This window comes from Pteronotus mesoamericanus, unplaced genomic scaffold, assembly GCF_021234165.1.
Source record: "Pteronotus mesoamericanus isolate MK-2021 breed Mesoamerican mustached bat unplaced genomic scaffold, CSHL_Meso_final contig_116, whole genome shotgun sequence".
In the NCBI taxonomy this organism is placed as follows: Eukaryota; Metazoa; Chordata; class Mammalia; order Chiroptera; family Mormoopidae; genus Pteronotus; species Pteronotus mesoamericanus.
The window spans coordinates 33,697,629-33,710,444 of record NW_026555027.1 but is presented as its reverse complement, the minus strand read 5'-3'; the positions used below and the strand labels follow the sequence as shown (position 1 = coordinate 33,710,444).

At 39.3% G+C, this 12,816-nt stretch overlaps 1 protein-coding gene across 6 annotated transcripts in view; it reads left to right on the top strand.

Moving 5' to 3' along the window:
- TNIK (TRAF2 and NCK interacting kinase) overlaps nucleotides 1-12,816 on the top strand; it is a 341,917-nt gene that overhangs the window by 70,354 nt on the left and 258,747 nt on the right. For all 6 annotated transcript variants that reach the window (XM_054580511.1, XM_054580502.1, XM_054580527.1 and 3 more), the window contains exon 2: nucleotides 6,026-6,091. In XM_054580511.1, coding sequence (XP_054436486.1) covers nucleotides 6,026-6,091 — 66 coding nt within the window. The remainder of the gene's footprint in view (nucleotides 1-6,025; nucleotides 6,092-12,816) is intronic.

The window sequence follows — 12,816 nt, the reverse complement described above, 5'->3', positions numbered from 1 at the left end:
CTCTAGATCTTAAATCTCTCCACCCCGCTGTGAAGTCAGGCTTAAGCCTACCACTGTTGTCTGAATTCTAGAATTTCAGCTGATAGAGGAGAGAATTTATTGTAACATCCCAAGAGCCCCCAAAAGTTAATGTGTCTTCCCAATAGTCTTGCTAATATTTAAAGAGACATCTTTCTGTTCGTAAATATCTGACCCAGTTCACTAAGTAAGTATTTATATTAGTTAGCTAATGGGAACAAAAAATTTTCTTTTACTGGTTGTATTAGTTGAAAATATATGAAATACAGACAAATTTTTCTGTGGCATTTTTTTTTTTTTTTAATGTAAGTGAACTGTTTTTCAAAGAGGAGAAAAGAAAAAAAATAAGGAGGTTAATATTTATGGAAGCCCTATTGTGGGCCCTGGGCTAGTCTAGACACTTCCACATGCCTCAAAGTAACCCTGTGAGGGAGGTAATATTGTCCCCATTTTAAAGATGAAGAAACTGCAACTCAGAGCAGTTACGAAACTTGCCCAAGGCTGGAGAGCTCACAAATGGTAAGTCAAGGGATGGGAATTCTGATTCCATGAAGCTGATGAAGCCATGCATGGGTGGTTAAGAGCGCAGGGTTTGGAATGTGACCAGCCCGCTTTGCATTCTAGCTCAATCACTGATTGAGCTTGACCAAACGCTCAGTCTCTCTGTGCCTCAGTTTCCTCATCTGCAAAACAAAGACAACAGTAGTTTCCACTTGATGGAGCTGTGATAATTAAACTACCTATTCATGGAAAATGCTTAGAATAGTGCCTGACATATAAATGCTGATTAAATGTTAGCTATTATTGTGATTTTTATTATGATAACTAAATTTGTCCTTAGTACTTATGGAAAAGCTACATTTCTTTCATGGAACAGCTTGCCTTTTGAAATGTTGTAGTTATATTTCATTATGAAATAATGTAAACTACCTTAGAATTAAATTTTCTTCGGAGCCTCCCAGCAAAGGTTAAGATCTGAATAAAGGCATGTGTAGCCAACAGGGATTTCTGACTTTGGTAAATGTCAGTGATTTGCTCTTTTCTCTTCGGTGTATGTAACTTTCTTTCATGCTGCCCATCCTGGCTTTATGAGTGGCTAAGCAAACATGAGAGGGAGAATTAAGCTGATTCTTGTCTTAGCTTTCCTGTCTTTGTAACAAGATCATTAGGTACAGCATCCTCCCCTTGTTGCATTGTACTTGGTCGCATTCTGACAGCCTGTGTTCTCTGCACGTGAGGCACAGCTCGCACCAACAAGCTTTATGAATTTCCTTTAGAGCTGCAAATACCATAGGAGCTTTGCATGTGACAGTTTTGTGCAATGGGGAGCAGGGTAAGGAGGATCAAGGGGCAGTGGCTGGGACGGCCTGTCTAGATTGGAAAGGAAATGATCTAAGTTTGCTAGACCTTTGGCTCTACATTTGGATCCTGATTTTTGTGACTTTTTCTATACATGCTGTGGGGAATTGGGAGTGAGACATAAATATTATTCAGTAAATAGCTATTGCTAACAGTTATGTGTGGGACCCTGTGCTAAGTGCTGGGAAATGATAAGATAAATAGGTTACGGTCCCTGCTCTCAGGGCATTTGTAATTCATCAAAGGAGAGAAATGGAAGAGGGCATAGTACTATGTGAAAGCAGTTATCATCGAGTTTACGTACAACATGCTCAGAGTAGAGAGGCAGTGGCACTAATTAGAGAAGGGCTTCCCAGAGGAGGTGGCAAACTGGGCTTTCAAGGATTGGCTTGCCTGTTAGAGACTGCGAGAATCGTGGCAGACAGGCATTATGCATCTAGGCACAGAGACACCACTGAGTGTGGTGTGTGAGGGAAATGGCAGGTGGTATGAGGTGGTGGATTATAGCACAAAATGAGAATGAAAGGCGAGCCTATGAAGGAATCATCTTGCTCTCAGTTTGCACCATATCATGTAGAATTTTAAAGCATTGCATGTTGTGTTTAGAAATGTCTGTTTTAGAAAGATCGGTTTGAAGGATAGATTGAAAGAAGGGAAGAACTGGCTGAAAGTAAATAGTCCCAGCCAGAGATGGTGATGCCTGTGGTATGGTTGGAGTGGAGTAGGTGGATGTGGTGGGCATTTGGAGAGAAAATCTTTAGCACATGAACAACGTCAGGATAGAACTTTGGGGTCAACCTGCCTTTAAGGTATGGACAGAAGAAACAGCCTCTGTGAGAGACTGTGCTGTATTGGAAGACAAGGGAGGAAGTATATTTTCAACAAGAGTGGTGGTACTCAGCAGTATTAATGCCTCAAAAGGGACACTAGGACAGGACTGATAAAAGACCACTGCAGATAACAGATTGAGGTCATTGGTAATCCTTGGGAAGAATGACAGGTGATTCTTGAACAGCATGGGGGTTAGGGACACTGATCCCCTGTGCAGCTGAAAATTCATATATAAATTTTGATTCCCCCAAAACTTAAGTACTGGTGGCCTACCCCTGACTGGAAGCCTTACTGATCACAGAAACGTTGACTAACACATTTTGTATGTTGTGTGGTATTATATACCATATTCTTACACAAAGTAATGTAGAAAAAACAAAATGTTATTAAGAAAATCATAAGGAAAAAAAATACATTGCAGCATTTATCGAAAAAACTCTGCATGTAAGTGGACGCATTCAGTTCAAACCTGTGTTTCCTCCAGGGTCAACTGTATATTAGAGCCCTGTAAGAGTGGAGAAAACAGTGGAATGCTTACCATGTTCGAGCCATATCACCATTGCACATGCATTTGTGCAAGGGAAGATTCACAAACATCTAGCGCTCCAGGTGCTTGGATTGGGGGTATAGGAGAGGGAAGCATAGGGTCAGTGCTAAGTTCAAGTTCCCTGAAAAATACCTCTGCCTCCTACTTTCTAGAGTCTCAGAAAACTCCTTCCTTTCAAAATACCATGACTCTGTAATCATGCCATTTTGCCTTATTACTGTCAGCTTACTGTAGAACACAGAGCTTATAGATTCTCTTCTAGCTCCAAACTGTTACTCATTACTAGCCATGATGCTTGTTGTGGGTGCTGTGCTATGCTACCCAAGTCCCCTTTCCACTACTGAGGCCCTCATTGCCCACCTGCTGGGAGTGTAGGCAGCTGGCGATGATTCTCACCTGGGAATTGTCCTCAGCTGGAGCAAGTTGCTTCACCCAAGATCACCACTTCTGGGATGGGGATGATGACAGACGAATCAATGGAGGTGGGATATAAAGGCTCCCATGCCTCAAGGTAGGGTAATTGAGAAGAGTCACCCCAGATTTGCAGCTCCTGTGCACCCCAGTTGAACCTCTTCTGTCTGCTCAATCAAGTCCTTCTCCCTTTACTCCTCAGCTATGCATAAACGTCTGTGATTTTCAGAGTCTATTTCCTGGGGGAACCAACCTAAGTCGATCATTATTTTCCATTTGGTTGCCTACCCAAGAGGGGTCACCCGTCAAATTCTGTAGTCCCCCTGACCTTTGCTTCTGATCCCCTTGGACATGTCCAGTGGGAAGAACCTCTCTCCCAAGAGCTGGAATGAAAGTCTTGGCATTGAGCCTCCTTGGCCCTGATTGGTTGGGCCATATACCCATTAATAGACTATTCAGGGAGAGGAAAGAACCTAGAAGTCAGCATCTCCGCTCCTCTGGAGACCTACCCATTCAACTCCAGCCCAGAAGAAGGGTCCATGAGGGGTGACCCCTGGGTGTAGAAGCTGGTCCCCACTCTGCACCCTGTTTCTACCCTCCCCCCACCCTTCTTACACTTCCCACACTCCTTAAGGCAGCTAGTAGTCACCATCCTGCATTGACTCTTTCGTTCATATGTTCTTTCTAGTCAAGAAAAATGAATGTTGAAAACACAATTGAGATATTTCAAGCAAATGTAGAACCTCCCTTGAAATTTGTTGCAGAAACAGCACTGAGCAAACAAACTACTGGGAAGCACAGCTTAGAAACAAACAGCAGCTGCCACCGTTTGTGGGCTGCTTTTCCCCTTTTCCTCGTTTGTTTCTAATTCATTTTTAATAAAACCTGCTGCCTAGTAGTTGAACAATTTTTCTTTCCTATCTTGAGGCCTCTCAGGTGGCCTTGATGGTGTCTTTTAGTAATGGGGGTGTTAGGGGCCAGAGCTCCAAGCCCCCCCTGTGCCCTCCTGTTTCACACGCCTCTCTGACCAGGCAGGGTATAGCTGGACCTTCTGGATGGTTAGATCTGTTGGGACTCGAGTCGAGAGTGTGGTTTCTTGCTCTTCTGGCTTTATAATCATGGATAATGCTAATTCCTATCTTTCTCAGGGACAAAGTGCTTCAACTGGTGGTTTTCTATTTCTGTTTTGTTTTTTCTTTGTTTTCCATGTGGAATCTTTGAAGGCACATAGCAAGGGCTTTTCTTGGGCCTGATTTACTAAAGGCTGTAACTTTAACGAACTCTAACTTGTCACATCCCGCTCATTTATCTCCTTTGGCATGAATAGCAACCCCAAAGCAGCCCTTCTCCCCTTTCTGTGCTCCTAGTGGTGTGGAATTCCTTAGCTTAAGGACTGTTATTGGATATTAGTGGATTGCTGGCCATGTTCAAGGACTGGTGCTGGGCCCTCACTTATGCTTCACCAGAGGGTAGGGTTGATGCCATATACCAGGGTAGATGCCATCTTCGTTTAATCTGCTCAGAGACTAAATTTCTGGCCCAGGGTGTGCTAGGGTCACACAGCCAGTCAGAGCAAAACTGACGTTCAGCCCAGATCTGTCTGAAGCCCCAGCTCAGGCTTCCACCTCGCATCTCTCAGCCACTGCAATAATATATGACTGTGCTCATAATGAAGTGTTCAGTAGCGATAGTAGCTGCTTTTAGACCAGAGGGGGCAGTCTTTTATTTGTCCTTGAGAGTATATTTTTTAAAAAGTGAGTCAGCGTCTAACATGTAAAAATGAGGAGATTTCACATTAAACAAAATGCTCAGTTTTTCTTGGAAAAAAAAATCTGTAGACCTGGGAATACTGTGTTCATAGGTTTACAGTACAACTATTCCAGCTAAGTAGAATTTCAACCCTCCCCCACCGCACCCAAAGGAGACAAGACTTCTTCAGCTTGCCACAGGTCTCAGCTACCCTACTTCACTCTTACTTCACTTTCCTGGTTTCTCTGGACTTTTAAGTTTGTGATTCTTGAGTTAGGCTTTTCAAGAAACTGTTTCTGTCTAGTTAGGAATCAGTAGAAGTCAATGTCAATTTCTGCCTCTGAGTTGAATTTTACAGCCTTTGATTTTTCTTTTCAACTCTTTGGAATAGTGATTTGGTAAGAAGAGCTTCAATTATTGGACATTTGTTGAGCATTCTAACATTTGACTGACACTGAGGGAAGACAGATACCTGTTTAGAGGTGAGAACTTGCATAATTCTCCAATTTAGTTTGCACTCTAACACCAGGTACTGCTCGGGTACTGCAGAAACTGGAGGCCACCTGCATAAGGGTATTTTGCAGAGGTGGTATTGCGGACAGGGGACATGAGTCCAAAGGAGAACATTGTAGGAGGGGCAGTTTTGTTGATTCTACATTGACTACTTAGGTAAGATAGCCTCACAATACAGGAGTACCACTATCTTAACTGCCAGTGTTCAACACAATGAGCAGCTCAGAAATTTCAAAGAGAAAGATCTTAAAAGTTAGAACATCAGAATGGTGGGTCTCTCATTTTATCTTGATGTACCTGCAAGTGTATTTCCATTTGACAATGGGGAATGTAAGTCTTTTTTATTGTTTCAGTGGGCGTCACTTCTCCTTTAATCTGGTTTAAACACATCTCATAGAAGTGCAAAATAGAAACAAAATGGATTTTGACTAATTTCCGAGCTGCAACTGAATTAAAATTTAATAGTATTTAATATTAACACATGAGAGCCCCCAAAGCTAAAGTTGTTATTTGTGTATTTAAATAAGTGTTTGCTTTTAATTAAGACAATGCCTGGAATATTGTTTGAATTTTTATTGTTTGTTTATTTTCTTGCAGGACCCTGCAGGGATCTTTGAATTGGTGGAACTTGTTGGAAATGGAACATATGGACAAGTTTATAAGGTAAGTTCAGCTGAGTTTGAACATGGTCTGCGTGTGGTTTGGGTTTGTCAGTGCTGAATGGCAGTGCTGTCCATTGTTTCTCATATATGCGTCACAGCAGGTTTAAAAGGAAATAATGCATTTTCTAATTGACTCTCCACCATTTTAAGTATATGTGTAGTCCTGTTGCCTAAACTGGATTCTAGGATTCAGGCCTTTCCCTTCGTTATGCATTATAATGTTTATATCTGATACAGGTCTGCATATTTGAAGTGCTGCAGGTAGTTAATTTCCTTTACTTTAATCATTGCCAGGCTGGTTTTCAAAGGAGCAAAGGATGCCATTTACTTTAGAAATTTAAGCTATTAAAGTATCATATCTGGAAAAGTAGATTTGTTATTGGCCTAAGGCATGACTTAAATGAGTTTAGTGAACAGCGTTAGGAGAAAACTGGCTGCCTCACAAAGCAAAAACCTAGTGCAGCAATGACTTTTTATGAGATACGAAATAATTAAAAGTTAAACTTGGGTTGAGATTGAGCTGAGGAATAAGAAGTCCTTCTTGCCCTTTTACTAATTTTCACTTACAGATTCACCCAAAAAATGCTTTTAAAAGATACTTTCCCCCAGGAAGTGATCTAAAAAGTGGTTGTTTAAAATGTGGGTTGATTCTCTTTCTGATAATCAAAAGGAAATGGAAATGAACTGTTTTTAGACTAAAACTCAGGGGGTTTTAGTGAATGAGCTATTGAAATAACTGCCTTCAAAACAAACCAACTGTTTCCTTATGATTGTTTCTAGGGAAACATCCATCATTCTCCTGAATGCTAGTGATATGGGATGTCATTTCCATTACTAATTATCCCGTTTTATTTTTAAAAATTCCTTCTCTGAGGCCTAACTTCATTTAGTTTATTAAAATTATTATAGAAGTCATCCAGATTGTAATATTTCCAACTGTACAGAATGTCAAAAGTATACATACACACACATATATGTAAACATATATATGTATCTGTGTGTGTGTGTGTGTGTGTGTGTGTGTATATATATATATATATGTAGTAATCTTGAGAATCTGGTTTTTAAAGCACAATTGTAAACAGATACATATTTAAACCTTTATTTACTGGGAGGTACCCTTTGAGGTTCACTCCAGGGGAAAATTTTTCCCTTGCAAGAAACAATTATGTCTTAAAATGTCAACCCCCTACAATTAGACAGAATGTAGCCTACCCAGGATGTTCACTTGACGTTGATCCTGTCTGACACAAGAAAGAAATGTGTCTCAGCAAATGCTTTTAAATACTTTCAATGAAGATAATTAGGTTGGAAGAATGTATTATTGCATTTTGAGAACTTGGATTCAACTTGAGAATTAAGGTGAGCTAATGAATTAAGCTCTGATTTAGGCAGAAAATTACTTCTGATTTGCTGTCAATATGGAGAAACAACAATGTAGAATGCTGCTGGCTTCCTGGTGCCATTTCTTAGAGCCATTCCACTGTACTGTGCTTCCCACCAACAGAATACACATTAGTGACACGACCCACAGCTTTGTCCACTGATCTAAGGTGTGGACTGCGTAGTCTTGCAAGAGAAGATAACAAAGGGGTTCAATTAAGGATAAGAATGTTTGGAAAATCCAGAATTATCTCTAATATCTTATACCTGAAAACAAAGAGGAAACCAAATGGCAAGAGATCTCAGATCTCGTTAGAGAAGAAAGGTTTTTACCAACCACTTTGTTAATGTTATTATTCTAAAGGGCGCGATTCTCTTAGTGGTTGATAAAAAACTTTGGCACCTCTCAAGCTGAAGGTAGACAGTAAAGAATGGCCATGGGTTTTGGGACAGGAGACTTGGTCTCTTTCACCAGCTCTAGGTATTGTTTTGTGGCATTGCAGTTTTTGTCTGCCGTTAGTCAAGTGAGGATGTAATTAGAAATACTCTGGGGATTTGTAATGACTCATCTAAAGAATAAACTCCCTACCTAGTTAAGAGTTCCGTTTTTAGGCAACCCAGGTGATATTAGGTGGCACCGCTCATGAACAGGGACACCTGGGCTTCTTGAGGCACTAACCCAGCTCAGCTGTTACCTTGAGTTAAAAAAGGATTAAAGCTTAATAAAATAACAGAAATCGAACTCAAATATATGTGGACCTGAAGAAAAATAACTTAGGAAGTAATCGTTCACATTATAGGTTATACTTAACACTTATGGAATAAATATTTCTAAAATACTGCCAGCACAAATAGTGATTTTGTAGCCTTAAAAAGAGATTCCTAATCAAAAAAGGTTCTATGATAAATAGTTCCTTTACATTAGGTATTTAATCTTTGATTTTAATTTTCTGTAAATCAGCTTTTGGTATTCCTGGATTTCATATATTGAGTATGATTTTATGAACAATTTTATGAGCATAGCCTTTATTTTATGGAAAGATTGATCATGTTTCTTTAATTATTTAAAAAATATTTTAATTGATTTTAAAGAGAAAGAGAGGAAAAGAGAGAGGGAGAGAGAGAAAAATCAACTTGTTGTTCCACTTATTTGTGGATTCATTGGCTGGTTCTTGCATGTGCCCTGACTGGGGATTGAGCCCACGACTTTGGAGTATTGGGACAATGCTCTAACCCACTGAGCTGTCGAGCCAGGGGCCAGGGCTTTAAGTTTATTTTTCATAAACTGTTCTAAGAGAGTCATAATTCAATTTTATCTACCAGAAGTTTTAAGGAAACATGCATAATACAGTAAACATAAAGTATATGTAGATATTAAGATAGTATTTCCTGAAGTCTATCTGCATATAAGCCACATACATCTGGATGTGGAAATATAAATATTTTATATAAAGGTCATTTAGTAATGTTTAGCTTTTCAAAGTTGCTTCTAGTCTTACTCCCAAGTCTAGCTTGGTCTCTCTGTTCTTAGAAGGTTAGATTTGTTTATCTTTAGCATTTTGGTCCCAGGTGGTCAAGAGGCAATTCTGTTTTTTACTTTATTTACAGAATAGAATACCTAAATAATAAAGTGTAGTGATTCTATATCAAGAATTTTAATGAGGAAACAATCTTCCTGAGCCTGTGGCCCACATTAAAAAACAAACCAACAAAAGGTCACATATCTGTTTGCTCAAGGTTTTGTCTGTTTATTGGAGTGCTACCTATAAGGACCTAATGGAATCCAGACATGTTTTTTGAAAATAGAGTAATTTTTTAAAAAATTGGAAATAATTGTTAAATGTATACTGCTAAAACACTACTAAATTGTAGCTACAGATTTCAAAAATGAATGCTAGCCTATCCCATTTCTTAATTTTCCCTTTTGAAATATATTTTGGTTATCCCAGAGATGGAGACATTATTTTCGTCCCGATGGAATTGTGTAATGGGAACATGGTGGATTTCTCAGTATTGCTCAGGTTTCTCTTGAAACTTCCTTAAGGTTATAAAGAATGAAATAAAAAGGCCATCTTGGTGGTTATAATGCTTGTGAGAGAGAGAGCAAGTGGAGCATGTGTGCGTTTTCAAAGGGTTACAAAGGTCCTTACAGGTCATCGAGTCCAAGCATTTTGATACCAGCTGTCTATTCAACCCATTCTTTTTTTAAAAAAGATTTTATTTATTTTTTGGAGAGAGGGAAAGGGAGGGAGAAAGTGAGAGAGAGAAACATTGATGCGCGAGAAAATCATTGATTGGCTGCCTCTGGTGGGTCCCCAAACAGGAACCTGGCCCTTAACCCAGGCATGTACCTTGACTGGGAATCAAGCCAGCAACCTTCTAATTCCCACTTTGGTGCTGAACCCACTGAGCCACACCAGCAGGGCTATTCAACGCATTCTTGATCACCCACCTCCAGCCATGGGGAACTTACTACCTCTCAATTGGTCCATTTTCCTGCAACTCTCTTTGAATGTTCATTATCATATTGAACCAAGGTTTTGGCTTCCTAAAATGTTTACCATACCATCAGAGCTATTTAAAAAAATAAATTACATCTTCCTCCACAAGAACAGAGTCCTTCAGATATTTGAAGAAGACTTCTCCCTACTTCCCCCAAACACATACTTGTGTCTCCTGCTCTACAGGCAGTATAACCTCAGTTGCTTAATTAATTCTTCACATGCCCCAGACCTGAGGCCCATCATTATCCTCATGAGAATAGTTTCAGGATATAAGAAGCCAGGATAAATATACTAAAAATAATGCTTTATACTTTTACATAGTTTTCTACTTCATAAAACCTTTAATGTGTGTTATCTGATTTTTTATTTAATTCCTATAATTTCATGAGAATTTTGTTTTCACCTTAGAGTATAGTCATAATTCTGCCTGCCTAGAACACTTGCCCTGCAACCCTCCTATGACTGGGTACTTCTCCTTCGGGTCTCAGCTTAAATGTTACCTCCTCAAGCAAACCACTTTTTCATTCTTGTATCTAATATAGCCAGCTATCCTCTCTGCCTCCCTCCCCCACAGACTCTGTCTCATCAACCTGTTTTATTGTCTTCATTATCTTAATTCTTTGTTTATGTGTATATATAAACAATTAAAATGCATAAATAAAAGAAAAATAAGGGTAGGAGCCTACTGTCTAGTCATCACTGTATCTACAGTCTGATATGTAGTAGGTGTGGACCACTGTTGGTCCCAGAATTGATCTCTTATTTTCCTTGATAATTCTTTTTATATTAATTCCCAGATTTTTTAGTATTTCCCATAAAATATCAGTCTACTTATTTCAGAAATGCATATTTGCACAAAAGTAATCTACAGAATGCTCTACTTGTTCTTTGTTGTTGTTTTTTATGGTGGGAGGTGGATATAGATTTTATGTTAAATGAATCATTAGTAGTCTGTAGAATCAAGATCCATGCTGGGAGTTTACAAAATGAAGCAAATCAATTTTCTGGGATCCAGTCTCCTGGCAGAGGTTCTCAGACTTAACTGTGCAAAATGAATATTTGGGAAATTATTTAAAATATAGCTTTCCAGGCCCAACTTATGAAATTTTGTTTCAGTAGGTCTGGGGAGTGGATCAGGAATCTCACTTTTATTTGGTACATGGGTTCATTCTGATGTTCAGGGCCTTGGGGCCACACATGTAAAAACTCTGTAAAAACATTTGTAGATTATCCCGTTGTAGGTCCCCTTGAATGAATGCTCATCCTAATGCTTTTTGTAATCATTTACTTTAGGATGTCCAGGCTGGTTCCAATTGGCGGAACCTTAGAAAAGTAAACAATATAAAGATTTTGATGTGGGATATAATGCTAACCAATTTGATGTACTCATTCAGAGATTTGACTTTTGGTGTTTTTATTTGACATGCTTGTGATTATAGTTTAAGGTTATTCCTGAATAATTGAACTCAAGATCTGAGGATCAATATGGCCAAAACTGACCTGGTATAGAAAGAAGAATTTGAACCTGTTATTTTAGATTTCCTCAAATCTGCATTGTGATCTCTTAATTAACTTTCTGTTAAAGTAAGAAAGCATTTTAATAGTAAACTTATTAATAGTCTTGATATGAAGGTGTTCTATGCAATGTAGCTTTTCATAGTCTATTCTAATGAATCGTGAATTATACTATTCACTTGTTTGATAAGGAGTGAGTATGGAAGAACGCTGTGTTTCTTAGATAATAGTGGCACTTGTTCTTTGAATCAAGAATTTCCAATATAAAGAATACATTATTTCACTTTTGTTTAGAGTCAATGAAAAAGACTGTGTTTTGTGTGGGAAGAATGCAGAGCCAACCGAGATGGTTCCTACTCTACAGAAGCGTGCAATAAGATTATCTATTTAGTACTCCGAGTGCCTCCTGTGTGCTAAATGTTTCCATATATATTGTCTTAGTTATTTCTTGTGATTTTATAGTGCAGGAAACTAAAGCATTTATTAAACTACATTATCGCTTCAAGGTAGGGTTTCTTAACCTTAGCATCCTTGACATTTTGGGTCAGATAGCCCTTTGTTGTAGGGGCTCTCCTGAACCCTGTAGGATATTCAGCAGCATCCCTGGCCTCCACCTACGGGATACCAGTAACACCTCAAAGTTGTGACAATTGAAAATGTCCCCAGACATTGCCAAATGGCTCCTGCAGGGCAAAATTGCCTCCAGTTGAGAACCATTTCTATAAAGACAAAATAGTAAAATTCTTAAAATAGATGTCTAAGCAGAGGCAGTGAGAGTGTAGAATATGGAGCAATAAATGCTGCCCAGGCAGAGTCGGGGACCTGAATAGATTGTGGGAGGGGCGTTTGGAAAAAGCTTCGAGGCCTTGGCATTTGTACATCTTGGGGTGTAATTCAGCATATTTGTAAGTGGAGAGGAGTGTATAAAGAGGAGCCTGGAGCAGGACTGAGCTGGATTTCCCATCTGGTTCTGCTTCGTTTGGGTGTGTTAAGAGAGCCAATTTGCTCTGAGTCTGGACTCCTTCCTCTGTTAATAATAGCTCAGTGGAGGGTTGTTGTGAAAACTGAAGTGCAATGTATGTGCCCAGTGCCTGGCACATAGTAGGTACTCAGTCACCTTTTCTTCCCCAACATGCGCCAGTATGAGCCTAGTTTACCAGTTCTTTCCATGGTCTTGTTTTTGTACAAGATTATATGATCTGAAAGAAGCATTCGTAGAAGATGAAGTCAGAGACACACTTACCTTTGTGCCTCACCTTCCCCCCTTTGCATTCTTGGTATTTATGTAAGCTCAGAATTGCACTATTTATATTAAATCCAATGC